Raw genomic sequence first — 18484 nt, 5'->3', positions numbered from 1 at the left:
ATCTCTTGAGGGAAAATAAATATTCCTCCAGGGTCATTCGGACCACTCAGGCCTCCAGATGCCTGTCAACCAGCTGTATATGCCACCTGGCAGGCCTTCGCAGATTGGTGTGCAAGGAAGACCATTGCTCCTCGGCAGTGACCTGGACTTCCTCCAGGACAGTTTGGACAAAGGACTCTCATATAACACCATCCACAGGCAAGTGATGGCCCTCTTCACAGTTTTGACCTGTGGTGAGTGGGATTTCCTTTCCCTACATCCAGTGGTGTGGAGATTCATCAGAGGGGCAGCAGATTTATGCCCACCTGTAGTTCATAGGTACCCCTCCTGGTTTTTTGTCTTGGACAAAGTAATGAATTTGCACAGGCAAACTGTATCAATGGAGGGAAGAATATATTCGTGAGTAATTCTGGCCTTATCTGTAATTTCCTTGTTATCTCCAGAAACTTGGCAGGCCCGTGGGTAGACGTGGCCAGGACATTTATATATATGTAAATAAATCAGAAAAGGAGGCCTCTGACTGACTCTTTGCTGGGAGTATTGGGGGAAGGGAAACAGAACAAAACCTCCCTCCGATAGCATGTGTGCCTGAAGCCAGCCACGAGCTGGGATTACCAGCAGCTGGGGACGAAATGATGCAGTGGACAGATCCTCGCTTCCGGAGAATGGAGAGGCGACGTCAGCAAAAAGAAGGGAGGGGCAGGCCTGGATAAGTGCTGAGTTATGGAGCCACACCCCATGGCCTATTAAAGGATCTGCTTTCTGGCATTCTCTGAGTCAGGCACAGTCTAATCTGGATTGCTGAAGTCACACCTTGGATTCCTGCCTGCCCTGAGGACTCTGATAGGACTTTGGCAGAGCTGCAGAGGCACGCTTGATATGGACTTCCCCCGACCCAGCCGTCAGAGGAGGAGTGGGACACGACACTCACACTATCAGGCAGGAGAAGGAACGTTGGTCCTACCTGAGACGTTCCTTCTCTGCAGATAGTGTGAGTGTCCAACCCCACCCTGGCACTGGTGCAGTCAGGGAGGTGGGGATAAGTAATGGCATTTAGATTTTGTCACAGCTGCGACATTGTCAAAAACTGGAGCCGGAAGGAGAGGCAATGGGAAGTGGCAACAAAACTGATTCTCAGTCTCTGGGTGGAAGGACAATATTAACCCATTCTTGGACACTCACATTATCTGCAGACAAGGAACATCTCGGGTAGGATCAACATTCCTTCTCCTCCAGGATTGGCCTAAATTTTGTGTGCCTGTGTGTTCATCTTCTGAATCTGAAACACTTAACCTGATCTCTAAAAACGTGCCAGGGAAAAGCACCAAGATCTATGTGCAATCACCTGAAAGCTACTGAAGGAAGGTGAATGCCATTTGTCTCCCCAGCAGTAGAGTTAGTTTCTCTAGAGTTATTATTGGGAGCAATTCTAGTTGGTTTCCTCTCAGGACTAATGAGGAGGGTATAGTGCAACTATGGGAAGAGAGTTTAGGAACCATTTAAGGGGCCCAATACACATACTTCATGTGCAGTTATGCCTCATTGTATTCTCCACTAGTGCAGTAACTCTATATTCAACAGAATATATTATAGAATGTATTACAATTGTCAATAAAAATTTGTCTACAAAGGCACCAAAAATTGAATTCAAAAAGATGCTTGACTTTATTCTTTTCCTCTGTACTTCTTATTTTGTTCTCCTTGAAAAATATTGTGTTCTATGATCAGATGAACTGAAAGCTTTATCTCTTGATATTATTAAATGATGATGTATGTTTGAACAGTTTCTAAGTTCATGTTGAAAATAAGGATAAATCTAAAACTTTTTTTCTTATTTATCTGATTCTTAATTCTATTTTCATTTCTATGTCAGTTTATGAATTTTTTAAAAGGTCTGTTTCATGTTGGTTTCTGATATTACATACATTTTTGTATTAGGTTTGGTAATCTGCATATATTTGCAAGCAGTTTGTCCTAGTTTTTGTACATTGTTAATGCATATAGGTCTTTTTGTTCATGCTTTTGGAATATTTTTCTTATACTTTTACAATAAATTTAAATTTAACAATGCCATTGTATAAAGCTGGTTTCTCCATTAGAAACAAAAGAGACATCATGTAGCAAAACCATGTAAAGGAAGACATATATCATATGCATATCCATGTAAAGGAAAACACATAATGTGTGGCTAGAAAAACATCTCTATTTTATCTCTAGATTAAAAATCATTTGTGTAACATAAATAGGAAGGCATCTGCCCCTCCCAACATCAGGAAATATTTGTAATAAACTAACACACTCCGTTCCATTGATAATGATAGGCTAAATCTCCAAACTTCAAAACTTTACAAAAAGAGGGGCCAGGAACTGTTCTGTATGACTGCCCATCCAAAGCAATTTAACAACTTCAGATGAATAAATATTATACTGTCTATCTGACTTTTATTGATTGTCTGGTGTGTTTTACTCCCAGCTTGGAAACAAACCAAAGAGGAAGAAAAAGTTCAATCCTTATGATAGCACATTCTACCTGGGGCTGCCCTTGAAGACCATCAGGGAACTTCAACCAGTCCAGAATGCAGCAGGCCACACAATAATGAGGCCCCATAGATTTGCCCATTTGTTTCCTGAACTGCACTGGTTTCCAATTTCTTTCCAGATGTAATTTGAGGTGCTGGTCATCACCTTTAAAGTCCTATGTGGCACAAAACCAGGTTATCTATGGGATCACCTTTCCAATAGATGGTCCCATAGGTCAAGTAAGGTGAGCACATTTCTACTGCCTTCCCCTAAATTTTGCCATCTGAAGGGAGCTAGGAAGTTTGCCTTTTTCATGCTTACCTCTGCTCTATGAAACACTCTGCACCCTAATACCCCCTGATGTTTGGCAGTCCTCTTCCCTCTTAGAGCTTCCATAAAGATTTGAAGACCTGCCACCTCATACAAGTGCTGGATAAGATTGGATTATTGAACATTATAAACTTGATTTGGTACTTTTTTTTTTTAATATTTTAATGTTTTAATCTGTTTAGTTTTATAGTGTTAATATGATTTTATATATTGTTTTAATTTTTGATTAGAAGCTGCCCAGAGTTAGTTAGAAAATGAGCTACTATATAATATCAATTCATAGTTAATATGAGTTTTAATTTGCGTCATATACAGTTATTTCAGTATAGTCTTTAATACATTGGAATGCTGCTTAATATATAATACAGGTAGTCAATGACTTATGATCAGTTACTATAGAACAGAGGCAAAATTAGATGAGTTGTGATAAGCCAGTTAGTTCGTGTCATGAGAAGCCCCTATAAGGGAAAAGGTCAGTAGTTGGTCTACCTTGGTGGGATAGGTTAAACATTGGATTGTAAACAGGGCTGGTATGAAGCTGCCTTTCCTTAAAAGCTTTTTTACAGGAAACTGCTCCAATTGTAAATATATGCAGCAAGAGATTGTGTTGTTTGTTAATATCTTCACTCAAGAGGTTGTTTTAGTGATAAGCATCTTAGCCAATGGAATGGCTTAATTTGTAAATATCCCTATCAAGAGATTTCTTGGCTTCAATGAGGACCTTAAAGATTTGTGATAGAATATCTAACAAAAGGGAATAGGAATAGAAAACAGGGACATTTTGAAAAAAGACACCTCAGCCCAAAGAAGGAGGAAAGCATGAGAATGAAATTCAAAACAGTTCTGCCTTAATTATGGTAGATATAATTTGAATGGAAGAATTGCTTTGGCAAGCTTTCAAGATTCTATTACATTACTCTTCCAGCAATAAATACCCAGAAATCAAAGTGCTTCTTCTTTTCTAGTTTCCAACAACGGGAAAAGAAAAAATAATAATCTAAAAAAGGCAATAGTATAATAATGTAATTCAATTAAAATTTTAAAAATTAATATTTTGACATTTTTCTCCCTTAAAAAATATTTTAGTATTAAAGTAATAATAAATATTACTTAAATATACTTAATTTTACTTAATATTACTAAATATTACTAATTTAATATTAATATTAAAATATATTAAAGTAGATCATATGGAAATAATACTCTTCATTTGTTCATAATTGTTCTGAGTGGCATGGTTTTTTTCTTCCTCAGCTTAAAAATTATGTCTGGTGTTGTCTCCTTTTGTGATTACTGTGGATAATTTAAACTATGGCCTAAACTAAACTACCAGTTGATGCACTGCCAAGCCACAGTTACAGGGTGATTTTATAAATTGTATGAATATTCATTTTGTTTGGTAGTCAAATGGAAAGCAACAGCTGTTTCCTGTCAGACTCACTAGACCATAATTTTGCAAATCCCTCCCCCCCAAATATGCAAAGCTAACACAAGGATTTTAAAGAGCTCAACCCATTGAGTCATACGTTTCAGGTATGGATTGTATGCAACTTTTGAAAGATGAAAAACTTTATTGCAATCATTAAGTAACAGAAAGGAAGCAAATGTTCAAGTAACTGAAGCTGAATTGACAATATTAGGTTAGTTAGGGAAAATATGTATGAAGAATTTTGAGACAATATTATAAAATAAGAGATTGCTAAAATACTTGCTTCATCTTCAATGTGTGACAAAATAGAAAAGGAATTAAAATTAATCAGAGTACTATGAACTTTAACATGAAGCAAAATAAGTAATTATTTTCAAATAATTTTCTCCATAAAAAATGTATACTTACTATCTTCCTACTAAATGTGTTTTGTGTTCAGTCCATTTACTCCTAGTATTATAGGGACAATTAACTGATGAAGAACAAGGAATAACACTAAAACAGGGATGAAATGCTCCCAGATCTGAGTGGATCTGGTGATCCAGTAGCGATCGTGGCCGGTGGTTCGGCGATCCGGTAGCGATGGCGGAGCAAAGCTCCGCCCACTCACCCGGGTGTCATTACTTTTTACCAGAAAGTAATGTGTTTTTTACCTTCTGCACATGCACGGGGCGTGTGCACTTCCAAATCAGTAAAGAAGGTAAGTAGATTTCACCCCTGCACTAAAATACACACTAGAGTAAGTGGATGTGAATGTGAAAAAAGCTGAAAGAAGTTTCAATTTACTGAGAAGAAAATTATATTATAAATTATTTAACATACAGTAAAAGTTTGATTCAATGGATTGCCTTAACCCTAACCTTAATGAACAAAATTTTATTTTGAAAATTACCTGAAAAGAATAAAGTCCATTATTCCTGAACTATTCTGGAGAATTAATTTGACATATGTCATTTGTGACAATTTAGGTCATTTAAATGATTGAATAATTTTTCAATCATTTTCATCAATTTTCATCATTTGTATAATTATAGAGCAGTAGCGATGAAATAATTTGATATAGATGATGTAATTTGACAGATGACATAAAAGCATCAGTTATGTAATTACACGAATGACATAAATTAGGTCAATGAAATACATTTGAATTAAATGGACATCCCTTTCTTCTAAATGGAGTTTTATGCTACAATATATAAAAGATGTAATTTGAGAGATCTATAATATAGAATAGCAGATGTATCTGAATACTATTTTTGCTTGATTTCATTTATTTACACTTCCTGACTCTTAAAAGTAAATTGGAGTACATTTACATATTAAAATCCTTATTTCTTACAGCTTTGAAACCCACTTTGCAGCTTAAAAAAGAAAATATGAATCTTAGAAGAAAGTTTAAAGAGAAATGAACCAGACAGTCCTGGTTGTAGGAGAATTGGCTGAATAGACTGCATATGTTCTTGTATTTATGGTGGCCTTGTTTAAAACAAACTTTGGGATGGATTGAATTTATCGTGTGTAGTCAGTGGAAAATTTCCTAGTCTTTTAAGGAGGGAGGTAGTATGGATAAGATACAATGCATTATCTTTATTCAAGAATATGAGAAAAGACATGCTCAGATGGACAGAACGTTTGCAAATGCAATACAGCAAGTACTTCAGGAAGAATAGTTAATGAAATGCAGAGGTACTGATTACCATTTATATGTAGTTTCTTTAGTCTTCTCAAATGTTACAGAGCAGCATTATTGCTTTTATTATATAATCTGAGGAAAGTTGGCTGAATCTTGACTATTTCATTAGAATGTATGGTTTGTGTTCACTCTATATCTTCTGGGTGCTTTGTTTGGAATGATTTAGAGAAACATGAATGCCTGTTTTGCTACTGCCATAACATTATGAATGGAGATAGATAGGTAGAAAGATAAATACGGATCTTAAATGTGATTTTACTGGTTTTTAAAAAAACATCTGGGGAAATATAGCATCAACCATGACTATGTTAACAATTAAATTTTACAGTTTATCTTTTTCTTCATTGGTAGTTTGCCATATGCATTGTTTCCTTAAGACAATAAGGAAAAACTTTAAGTAAAAACAAGAAGACATCTTTTTCTCTGTAACATGTGTTTTATCTTTGTTATTTATAATGTTAAAGCATTCATTACTTTCCAGTGATGCCATCAGATACTGGGACTGATAATAATAATAATAATAACAACAGAGTTGGAAGGGATCTTGGAGGCCTTCTAGTCCAACCCCCTGTCCAGACAGGAAATCCTACACCATCTCAGACAGATGGTTATCCAACATTTTCTTAAAAATTTCCAGTGTTGGAGCATTCACAACTTCTGCAGGCAAGTTGTTCCACTTATTAATTGTTCTAACTGTCAGGAAATTTCTCCTTAGTTCTAAGTTGCTTCTCTCCTTGATCAGTTTCCACTCGTTGCTTCTTGTTCTACCCTCAGGTGGTTTGGAGAATAGTTTGACTCCCTCTTCTTTGTGGCAACCCCTGAGATATTGGAACACAGCTATCATGTCTCCCCTAGTCCTTCTTTTTATTAAACTAGACATACCCAGTTCCTGCAACCAGTTCTTCATATGTTTTAGCCTCCAGTCCCCTAATCTGAGATCAAGTGATTTGTCAGAGGCCACCAAGTGAGTTTTGAGCAGGAATTTGAACCTGAATCTTGCAAACTCAGGAGAATCTTCTACAAGTAGAAAAGAGTAAAACATGTTAAATTTCTTTTCATTATATAAGAAAGAAGATGACATAAACTGTATAATGTGGAGAAAACGGATACAGAGATTTTTCTCTCTTTTACATTTATTGAAAAGTGTCAAATAAATGGTTAGTAGAAAAATTCAAACCAAACCATATTCAGATGTTTAATTAACTCATAGTATTTGCTACTACAAGAGTTGGTAATGGCCACTACAGTGGTTTACATAATTTTAAAAGATTTTGTTTAAAATCATAAAGGAGTCTATACCTCTGATCATCAAATATTGGGGAAATGACAAGAGAGCAATTCCCTGCATGTCATGTTAGTGACCTTACTGGGGCCTCTGGTTGGTGTTGGTGTTGATACTAAGATACTACAATGGGCTATATTTACATATGATCCAGCAGTAAAGTTTGTAACTTTATAATAATTATTACTGGAAATGAATGGATCTTCCTCTTGCTCTCATTAAGATGTCAGATTTTTATGTAAAAATGTTTTCTACAACTGCATATTTTACTTTGGAAATGAAAAATATACATATATTGAGTTAGCTTAAAAACCCAATAAAATACCTCCCCCCCATAATTTGGGTGTGGATAGGTGCTATATTAGCAGAAACTTTATCAAATTCTATAACCTTGCAATTATTTTGATATCAGGAGCTCAGTGTGTTTCAGGTTACAAACTATGGTGTTAGTACTATCGTTACTAAGTTTAGAATCCCATATAAACAAATTAAATGTAATTAAGGTTTACAGAAATTTGCACTGATTGTCCTCATATAATAATTTACAGACCCCTTGCATTATGGACATAAAATGTTTCAACTCCTACCCTCAAAACGACGCTATAGAGCACTGCACACCAGAACAACTAGACACAAGAACAGTTTCTTCCCAAGCGCCATCTGTCTGCTGAACTCCCTCAACACTGTCAAACTAGTTACTAAGTCTGCATTACTATTAATCTTTTCAACGCTCCTATTACCCATCTCCCACTTACGACTATATGATTATAACCTTGTTGCTGGTATCCTTACGATTTATATTGACTGTTTCCTAATATGTTTTGATTGCTTATCTGTACCCTATGACTATCATTAAGTGTTGTACCTGATGATACTCAGCTGTACTTTTCCACCCCGGGCCACCCCAGTGAAGCTGTCGAAGTGCTGTCCCAGTGTTTGGAAGCCGTACGGGTCTGGATGGGGAGGAACAGGCTCAAACTTAATCCCTCCAAGACGGAGTGGCTGTGGATGCCGGCACCTCGGTACAGTCAGCTGCAGATGCGGCTGTCTGTCGGGGGTGAGTCATTGGCCCCGATGGAGAAGGTACGCAACTTGGGCGTGCTCCTGGATGGTCGGTTGTCCTTTGAAGACCATTTGGCAACCGTCTCCAGGAGAGCTTTTTATCAGGTTCGCCTGATCCGCCAGTTGCGTCCCTTCCTGGACCGGGATGCCTTATGCACAGTCACTCATGCTCTCGTTACCTCTCGCCTGGACTACTGCAATGCTCTCTACATGGGGCTCCCTTGAAGAGCACCCGGAGACTTCAGCTAGTTCAGAACGCTGCGCAGGTTATTGAGGAGCGGTTCGAGCTCCCACATAACACCTATCCTGCGCAGACTGCACTGGCTACCTGTTGTTTTCCGGGTGCGCTTCAAGGTATTGGTTACCACCTTTAAAGCGCTCCATGGCTTAGGACCGGGCTATCTACGGGACCGTCTACTGCCGGCCTCTATCTCCCATCGTCCGCACGCTCCCACAGAGAGGGACTCCTCAGGGTGCCGTCAGCCAAACAGTTTCGACTGGCGGCCCCCAGGGGGAGGGCCTTCTCTGTGGGGGCTCCGACCCTGTGGAACGAACTTCCCCTCGGACTTCGACAATTACCTGACCTTAGGACCTTTCGCCGTGAACTTAAAACTTATTTATTTCGTATGGCTGGACTAGCCTGATTTTTATCTCTAAATTTTAATTGAATTTATGGGTTTTTAAAGTTTTATAATTTTATGCGGGAGTATGTTATTTTAATATTTGGGCAAATTTAAATTAGTTTTTTAAGGGATGTTTTTAACTATTGTGTGTATCTGTATTTTATCTTCCTGTTCACTGCCCTGAGTCCTTCGGGAGAAGGGCGGTATACAAATTAAAATATTCATTTATTCATTCATGATTCTTGACAAATGTATCTTTTCTTTTATGTACACTGAGAGTGTATGCACCAAGAAAAATTCCTTTATGGAAAATATCATTTGAGGCAGGTTCTCTCTCTCCCTCTGTGTATCTATGTGTGTGTCTATTCATAAATAGCTATGGGCATCTAATCTAATCATAATCTAATCCAGAAATTTGAGGTGTGTTACTCTTTAGAAAAATGTTGGGCTGCTTTCTTAATTGATTTATTTTTCAAAACATTAAGCACACATAACACACATAATACATTTCGTGAAAAGAAGTGAAACTCTTTAGTGTTTTGAAATGAAGGAGTTAATATTTTCATATTTTCCTAAAAGCTATGGCACCTGATTTTGCTGGATCAGCTCGTAAAACAGAATAATCCCAATTTAGTGTCATTTAGTAGAGTATAGCTACAATTCTTAAAACATAGTTTTAAATATTTTATTTTCTATATGGCATGACAAAATGTTGTTAATCTGTTGTTTTTGTTTTTCCTGCAGATTGGTTTTTTGCAGATGAACGACGACTTTATATTTATTGAGCCATTCAATCATAGTTTGGCTGTGATAGGTCAAGCGCATCGGGTATGCAGACGTAAAAGATCCATACATGAAAGACCCTCTGAAAAATCCACCTCTCATAGTCAATACTGTGGTGTTTTTTCCGGTAATGTAATTTTTATTAATATATTTTAATTTAATATGTACTATATGTAAATCTTCATCTCCCACTGTTCTGTTTGCCTGACTCCTTTTACAGCAGTTTCCTATTACCTTCTCCTAAAATCAGTCTTCTCCAGTTTGGTGCCTTCCATAAGTGATGGACTTCAACTTTCAAGATTGCAATAAGCATATTTACCATTAATTCTGGGAATATTTGATGAGTACCAGGCTGAGAATTCTGGTCTACTTGTAGAAAGTTAAACAAATCTTCATTTATTTCAGTAATGGTTATTTGGATCTGTTTTGTTAAGCATATTCAAATAAAATTACTGAGATTTCCCACCATCATTTTCTTCCAATTATAAAAAAAGGATAAAACTTATTTTGCTTGGAATTAAAATTAACTGAAGATAGTAAGACAACCAAGTAATGTTGTGTTACTAAATAATAAATTAGTAATTGGCTCTATGCTACACTTTTTGTATGGAATTCAAAGTTGCTCCATTTTAAAAATACTTTATTTGAGAAAGCTTGGTCCTGAGCTGTAATAATTTAAAACAGAGGTGTCAAACTCAAGGCCCGGGGGCCGGATCTGGCTCACGGGGTGCATAGATCTGGCCCCTCGGGGCTGCCCTGGAAACAGTGAAGGACCGGCCCTGGTCCAGCTGCGTGAGGCCCTCCCTAGCTCTGTTTTTGCTGGCAGAGAATTGCAGGAGGACTTCGCAGCCGAAAATGGAGCTTTGCAGCCTGTTTTCTCTGGCAGAGCACCCAGGCCTTGAGAGGCGCCTCTGACACAAGTGATATTGAGCTGGCCACGCCAATCCCAGCCATGCCTACCCCGGTCCCCCAAGGTCAAACACAACCCTGATGTGGCCCTCAATAAAATTGAGTTTGACACCCCTGATTTAAAATAATATAAGGTTCCATGCTTAAATATAATTTTAAATTTGGCCATCCTTGGGTTTGTCAGTGTGTAAGAGAGTCATGAATTGGAATAGACATGGCAACAGGTCAGCCAATGGGGACTGTTTGGTGACTCAGACAGTTTGAAACCTGGGCATGGCTTAGCTTGACTGTTATGTATAAAAGAGTTGGTTTGTCCTTGCATTATTGCTCCTCTGTATATATAGCTTCTGTGATTATTGATTCTGTGTTTCTGGATTCTGAGTTCTGGTTCTGGCTTCTGCTGTATGGTATTGTATATAAAGAAGTTTCTTTTATAAATGAATCCTGCTGAATACTTGTGTGCTGGTTGGATTGCTGCAAACTCTAACAGGGTTTTATTCCGCTATTCCAGCTACTAATTCTATTGTTTCTATTGCAGAGAAAAGAAGAGTCAGGGGTCAAAAAGGCACAGAAAATGGACGAGGAAAGAGATATTCCTATAAATTACCTCAAGAATATAACGTGGAGACTGTAGTGATTGCAGATCCAACAATGGTTTCCTATCATGGAGCAGATGCTGCTAGGAGATTTATTTTAACTATTTTAAATATGGTAAGAAAATATAGATCTTTTCAGCAAAATAATACTTTAAAGTTTAAATATAACTTACTTAAAATAGAGTATATAATAATGAGCTAGTAGCAGAGGTGGGCTGCTGCTGGTTTGGACCAGTTCAGGTGAATTAGTAGTTCTGACCAGCGGTTGGGCACACCCACCTGTCCTGGCGCTATCCTGTCCTATATAATTGCTGTTTTTTCGATGCCATGTGAATGCTCACATTTTCGGTTCAGGGCGAACTGGTTGTTACAGTATTTGACACCCATCTCTGGCTAGTAGGATTAGAAAAGAGGAGAAATCATAGCTAGCACTTTTACATTGACACTAAGACAAGATCCAGCACAAAGTCATCATCTCATAAAGTCCACTGTTAGTTTGGAATGTATAGATCATAAAAAATAAACAGTTTTTTTCTCCTACTATCCAGACTCATTATTGCCATGTACATGGCATTGAGAAAAAAATTGAATTCAGTATCTTGTTCTACTATTGCAAATATAAAGTTCTATATATCGTTTGATAAGAATATAATGAAACTGAACTGAGGCGCAGATGATGCTAATGTCTCACTGCCAACAGACTGAGTGTATATGAAGAAAATACTACAAACATAAACTATACATGTTTTTTGTAGAATCCTCTGTGTCCTGAATAGATTGTCATGTTGTAATTATTTGGGAAACCGTTTAAAACAACTCAGTATTCCACAGAATTTTAAGAAGATGCCTCAAACAATCTGTGATTTGTCATATTAATATTTACATTACTGTATTTTTTTGTTTTGTTTTCAGGTATTTAATCTTTTCCAGCACAAGAGTCTTGGAGTTCAAATGAACCTTCGGGTGACCAAGCTTGTTCTGCTTCATGACACTCCAGTAAGAAAGTACTGCATTTATCTCTTCCATATACATTAAAAAAGGCAAACATTGATAAAAGAACCTGCAATTGTCAGTGACCTAAAATAAAAGTGAAACCGAAGGGAAAATCATAGATTGCTGATCTTTCCTAAAGAATAAAAACACTGCTTTGCCTTTAAGCAATTTCGGAGAGGGTCAAAAGGGGAGAAATTTCATAGCACTGCATTTCCCAGTACCTGGATACGGTATCGGTGTTGAACAGTAACCTTTACATCACTGTTTGACCCATCTTTCATACACAATAATTTAAACCAGTCAATTCTCATTTTGAGTTAGCTTTTTTCCCCTGTTCTCATCGATGGAATGAGATATCAATTACAGCTGTACAAAAACCATCCAATTTAGCTAATGCTCCAGAAACAGTCCCTTCTTTCTTGGGACCCTGCAGGGTTAGTCAGTTATGATTTACTTGCAAGTTCCAAAGTGTGATTTAAGAAAGGTGAACTCCATTCCTGTTGTCAATGTATTTTTCTATATTTCTTTTTACTTTTTCTTTCAGGGATGTGGGCTCCCCTCCCCCTTTGTTCTTGGGAGGCTTCCTTTTTATTTTCTCTGTAGGGAAACTTTGTACAAGATAGGGTTAAGTCTAAGACTAATTCCACTGCTTGACCATGCAGACATGGTAAGGGTGGGTGTGGGTAGAAAAGGTTGTTTGCATAAGGAGAAAATAGGCTCCTTCCCTGAAGTTTATCTTGATGCTTTGCAGGCCACCTTTTCAGGTGATAGCAACCTGAAGCTGGATTGTGACCCTGTCACTAGTTGCTAGGATGAAAAAATAGAAATTATTTGAATGAAAGCTCTGATGAGATTTATTGCAGCTAGATTGAACAAAGTAAATGCAGAGAAAGAGGCTTGCTTGATTGCGAACTTTCTACCCTTTCAACCATTCAAAATACCCCAGTCACAGCAATCTAATGCTTAAATATGTTCAACTGTTTTTTTTTATTTTTATAATATTAAATGGAGGGACTATTCCATTTTAAATGGATTATGACATGACACTTTCGTTTGATAGGCATCCTCAGTATTACATAAGTAGGTAATATTATTAGTTGCCTGTCTGCTGAAACAACACAAATTCTTTTGATCTTCGAACAAATACACTTAAATCTATTATATAAAATATAATAATATAGAAGCCAGTTGTCTATGAGGATTCTTTAGTCATCCAGGTCATGGTTGTCCCAAAGGTGCTTTTTCAAGAGACAACTGGACTTTCTGGTTTTTCTTTGAATACATTTCACTTTTCTTCCAAGAAACTTCTTCAGCTCTGACTGGATGGTGGGGAATGGAAGGATTTATAGATTCAGAGCTGAAAAAGCTTCTTGGATGAGAAGCGAAACATCTTCAAAAAAAACCCAGAAAGTCCAGTTGCCTGGTGAAAAAGCATTTTTGGGATAAAAGCCAATTTGATATAGTGGTTAAGGTGCTCGACTAAAAACCAGATGACAATCGGTTCTGTTCCTTCCTTAAGTAAGATGCTAGATGAGCAACTTTGGGGTCAGTCACTCTATTTTAGGCGAGACAACTTCATGTGATTGTCTTTGTGGTGTAAATAGGAATGGTCATAATGCCACTCAACAATAACCCAACAATTTCTTGGGTTTACAAAATAAATAGAATTGATATATTTAGGTATTAATAAATTAAGGTTAAACAGTCTTCTAAATAGTTTGATTCTGTTGATCAAGATATGCTCAGCAAATCAAAATATTTCAACAATAGAAAATTTAAACACGTAGGATTTATATTTACCTAACTTTATATTGATATTCTTGGGTCTTCTGACTCTTGGAATTTTCTACCAGAATTCTGAGAATTCTCAGAACTCCAAAATATCTAAAGGACACTATATAGTAAAAGACTGGAGAAGAAAATAGTATTGTTGTGAATGCAATAAACAGTATTGTTTCTGGAACTTTGTTCCAAACCTTTTTGGAAGTTTTGTTGCAAAATATATTTTCATGTAAGAGATATTATCTTAAACTATTATAATTTTCAGGGAGAGATGTATATTGGACATCATGGTGAAAAAATGCTGGAGAGCTTTTGCAAATGGCAACATGAAGAATTTGGTAAAAAAAATGACATACATTTAGAAATGTCAACAAGCTGGAATGAAAATGTGTCACCAGTGGATGCAGCTGTATTAATCACCAGGTACATTGCAATTTTTTCACTTGTATATTAGTGATTCTGAAGCTCATGCCAAGATTTTAGGCACTCTGTTCCAGTGAAATCTTTCTACAGACAAAACTTCTTTCAATAGATTTGGGAGGGATAATTCCCCACTTTCCCCTCCTGTATTTTCACTGCATGGATTTGGTGAAAATCATTTTGGAGGGGAAATTTCATTACATCTGATTTGTTTGTTAGTCACTGTTTTCATTTATTTTGCCTGAGGGGGCCAATTTTTTTCTTCGATTAACTGATTCCAGATGAGAATTCTGAATATCTTAGTTTTGTGTTCTTTGTATACTTTTCAGTACTTTTTTATTTGCCTATTTTTTATCCGTATTATTTCATTATTTGCATTATTTGTTTATTTATGTACAACACTTATAACCTGCTCCTATCTAGAGGAATTATCTAGTTATCATACAGCAAGACAGAAAATAGAAATACATAATAATAAGCTTCAAAATTAATTATAGAGGATGAACATCTAAGTCCAGAGGCTTTCTGAAAAATATAACCTTGCTTACAGAATGTTAACCTGGGGACTGAATTCACCTCAAGGAAGAGAGAGTTCCATAAAATTCTAGAGTCTTGGCAGCTAACTCAACCAAAAATAATTCTGCCATGAAAAATTCTCACAGTCTTCCCTAGCTAGATGTATTGAGATGAAAAGGATTACAAGAATTTCAGCAGCTGAATTATTTCAGTTTAGAACTAATGTATATTATAATATAGGAAATACTTTGTTTCTTTGCAATAGGTTTTTTTTTGAACCAGCAGAAAGGCAGGTTATTTTACTGATAAAGAAAAGGTTTACAAGTAACTATGTTTAAAACTGTTTCTTAAAATATCAGTCTGTGATATGATCACTACTTGGCCATGTCTTGCAATAAAGAGCTTTTATTTTCAGTCTCTCCTCTACACCATCTGCCTGTACCAAGACCATTGTTGTAGTGATTTTCCTTCATCTCAAGGGAATCCATATCTTGTATATATAAGTGATGGTTGGTTTAATTGGATACTTCTAATTCTTGAGGTCAGATCAGAGCTGAATCCACAAGTAGCTATTCTTGCACACATTCCATTATCAGAACCATCTCTTGGTAATAAGCACTTGCCACATAACACCCGAGATATAACAAGACAAAAAAAATCTGTATAGTGGATAGGGTAGTACCTGAAACAGCAATATAGAAGGGAAAGAATTGGAGAAAATCACAAAATATAAAGGCCTGCAAATAGATGTAGACTGATTGTGACAAAAAAACAAACAAAACAAAACAAAGTTAGCACCAATAGTAATAGGTGCCTTAGATGCAATCCCAAAATATCTGGAGCACCACTTGAACACCAACTGCATTGACAAAATCACTCTCAGTCAATTGGAAAAGGCAACTTTCATCCTAAAACAATATCTTTAACACCCTCAAACAACATCTGCCTATCTCAAGTCCTTAGGAAAGATATGGTAGGCAGACAAAAATGCCAAATTCAATCTGAACATCTGGCTGACTGTGTGACAAACAATAATAAAAATATGTATGATGCCTGGATAATCATAAATTCAGTCTTAGTCATTGATAAATAATCTAACAGTCTCTAGGTCTCATAGACCTGAGCCTTTTGCTACTTAAGCTGAAATGTATTTACACATGCAAGCTTTTAAAATTCTCAGTAAAGCATTATATCTGGCCTGATTTTAAGTTAGTAGGATAGATGATACTGAAATGTTTAAGACTAACATTAACAGAGATTGATTTAATAGTATTACTTTAAAGTATAATTATTATTTTAAATTTCATCTTAAATTGTAAATTTAAGTTACTTAATGACTTATGGCCTGCCCAGAATCCTTGTTAATTGGAGCAGGCTATAAATACAACAAATAAATGAGTAAATAAATATTTAAAAATATTGTTATTAAAATAGAATTTAACCTTAATAACTAGCTGAGTTCCGTTCAACTGCAATTCATTAAAAAGTTTTCTTTTACACTGTATTTTCTTGTGATACGTTTTATATACCCCCATTCCCCTTTTATATATTTTTATGTATCGGATTGCCTTTTTACTTGTTTCTTTGAAGAGATTCATATATAATTATAGGTTTTATATTTAGGAGCTGAATATTCAATTTTTGAATTGCCTGAAGGACTTCTTGAAGTGCTGTATTTAATAGGTTTAAATCTTTATGAACAAGATATAATTTATGGTAATGACTCAGTGTAATTGCCCATTCTTGCCTGAAATACTTTTCTATTATTAGTTAAGCTTTAGAAAACTATCTTAAAAGCTTTATTATATTCCCCTTGAATAAAGGTCTGTTAAATCTTTGGTAATCTTGATAAACCACTTGCAAAAGAGATCAGCTTCTTTGATAATATAACATATATGAACAGTGTTGTATCAATGCAGTATATGAAATAGTATATAAGTCTTATTGCTATTGCTATTTTGATCAACCCTCATGCTGCCCCAGTATAACCAGCATATACAAAGTAATTTAATAATGGAGTGCAAGAATTGGAAGCAAGACATTGTTCTCCCCTTTTCCTCATTATTAAGCAGGGCTTAGTGGCTTAGCAGTTAAGACGCTGGGCTTGTCGACCAGAAGATTGCAGTTTCAGCTCTTGCCAACCTAGCAGTTAGAAAGCATGCAAATAGATAAATAGGTGCAACTTTGATGGGAAAGTAATAGCGTTCATTGTACCTTGGCATATAGTCATGCTGGCCACATGATCACAGAAGCATTTTTGAAAAACAGTGTTTTTCTCAGCTAGGAAAGAGAGGTGAGCACCGCTCCCTAGAATCAGATATGAGTGGACGGGGGAAATATTTTATTTATTTATTTATTTATTTATTTATTTTATTAGATTTTTATACCGCCCTTCTCCTGAAGGACTCAGGGCGGTGTACAGCCAGATAATAAAAACCCACAATATACACAGTAAAACAAAACTAAAACTGAGCATATTACAAAGATGGCTGAAATTTAAAACAATTTAAAACCCTAAAATTCATAAATAACCCCAGTTAAAAAAATTTAATAAAAACTTTTAAGCCAGTCCCACTTGAATAAATAAGTGCGTTTTCAGGTCACGGCGAAAAGTCCGAAGATCAAGCACTTGGCGTAAACCAGGGGGAAGTTCGTTCCAAAGCATAGGAGCTCCAACAGAGAAGGCCCTACTCCTGGGGGCCGCCAGCCGACATTGTTTGGCGGACGGCACCCTGAGAAGACCTTTACCTTTTAAGAAGATATTTACCTTTTATGTATTATTTGGTTACAAAGCCAGGTTTTCCCAGATAATGTTTACTGTCGTCTGAGATTAAGAGTAGTATACCTAAATGTACAGTATTGCTACTGGAAAATTCAAAAAAAGCCTATCAGCTGAATTATTATTTTCTTTTATTATTACAAAAGAATCTTATAAGATAAAAACAGAAATGCTTATATTTACACAGAGGGCATATGTATGTATTGTAGGATTGCAATTCTTTAACACTAGTGGTGAAGAATGTTAAGAGTTTGCCTTTTTTTCATCCCAATTTTAGGAAGGATTTCTGTGTGCATAAAGATGAGCCTTGTGATACAGTGGGTAAGTGAAATTAAAAAATAGCTCTTCAAAAGTGTCATTTTAAGACTTGGACATATAGTGAGGTAAAGAAATGGAGAATATTAGTTTGAATATGTGTAGTTTAATGACATGTTTAAAAACACAAATTGCTTCAGTTCTTGTGTAATGAAAAAGATACATGAAATGTTTGACTTTGCAGCAGGGTTGTTGGTAGTGGTCAGCAAGGACTAGTCATTGAAATTAAAAAAAAAGTCTTCTTATGGGAAAGATCATGATAAAAAGCATATATTTTATGAATTTACAGGTTCAGAAGACTTAAAATATATTCCCTATATTTGAAAATGGGTATAGCTGTCATTGTGAACATTGTGTACTCTGGAAGTAAAATTGTTTCTGCTTCTCCCAGCAAATAGTTTTTTGAGGACAGTTTTGAAATTTATTTGAGACAGACAGTGAAATATATTGTT

The 18484-nt window shown here is 36.1% G+C and overlaps 1 protein-coding gene across 3 annotated transcripts in view; it reads left to right on the top strand.

Moving 5' to 3' along the window:
- Positions 1 to 18484, top strand: part of ADAMTS19 (ADAM metallopeptidase with thrombospondin type 1 motif 19) — a 116240-nt gene that overhangs the window by 18200 nt on the left and 79556 nt on the right. For all 3 annotated transcript variants that reach the window (XM_058169987.1, XM_058169989.1, XM_058169988.1), the window contains exons 3-7: positions 9684 to 9849; positions 11170 to 11342; positions 12140 to 12223; positions 14268 to 14425; positions 17995 to 18038. In XM_058169987.1, coding sequence (XP_058025970.1) covers positions 9684 to 9849; positions 11170 to 11342; positions 12140 to 12223; positions 14268 to 14425; positions 17995 to 18038 — 625 coding nt within the window. The remainder of the gene's footprint in view (positions 1 to 9683; positions 9850 to 11169; positions 11343 to 12139; positions 12224 to 14267; positions 14426 to 17994; positions 18039 to 18484) is intronic.

The sequence above is a fragment of the Ahaetulla prasina genome, chromosome 2, assembly GCF_028640845.1.
Source record: "Ahaetulla prasina isolate Xishuangbanna chromosome 2, ASM2864084v1, whole genome shotgun sequence".
In the NCBI taxonomy this organism is placed as follows: domain Eukaryota; kingdom Metazoa; phylum Chordata; class Lepidosauria; order Squamata; family Colubridae; genus Ahaetulla; species Ahaetulla prasina.
Note: the sequence above shows the minus strand (reverse complement) of the source record. Positions and strands in the feature narration are given on the sequence as shown.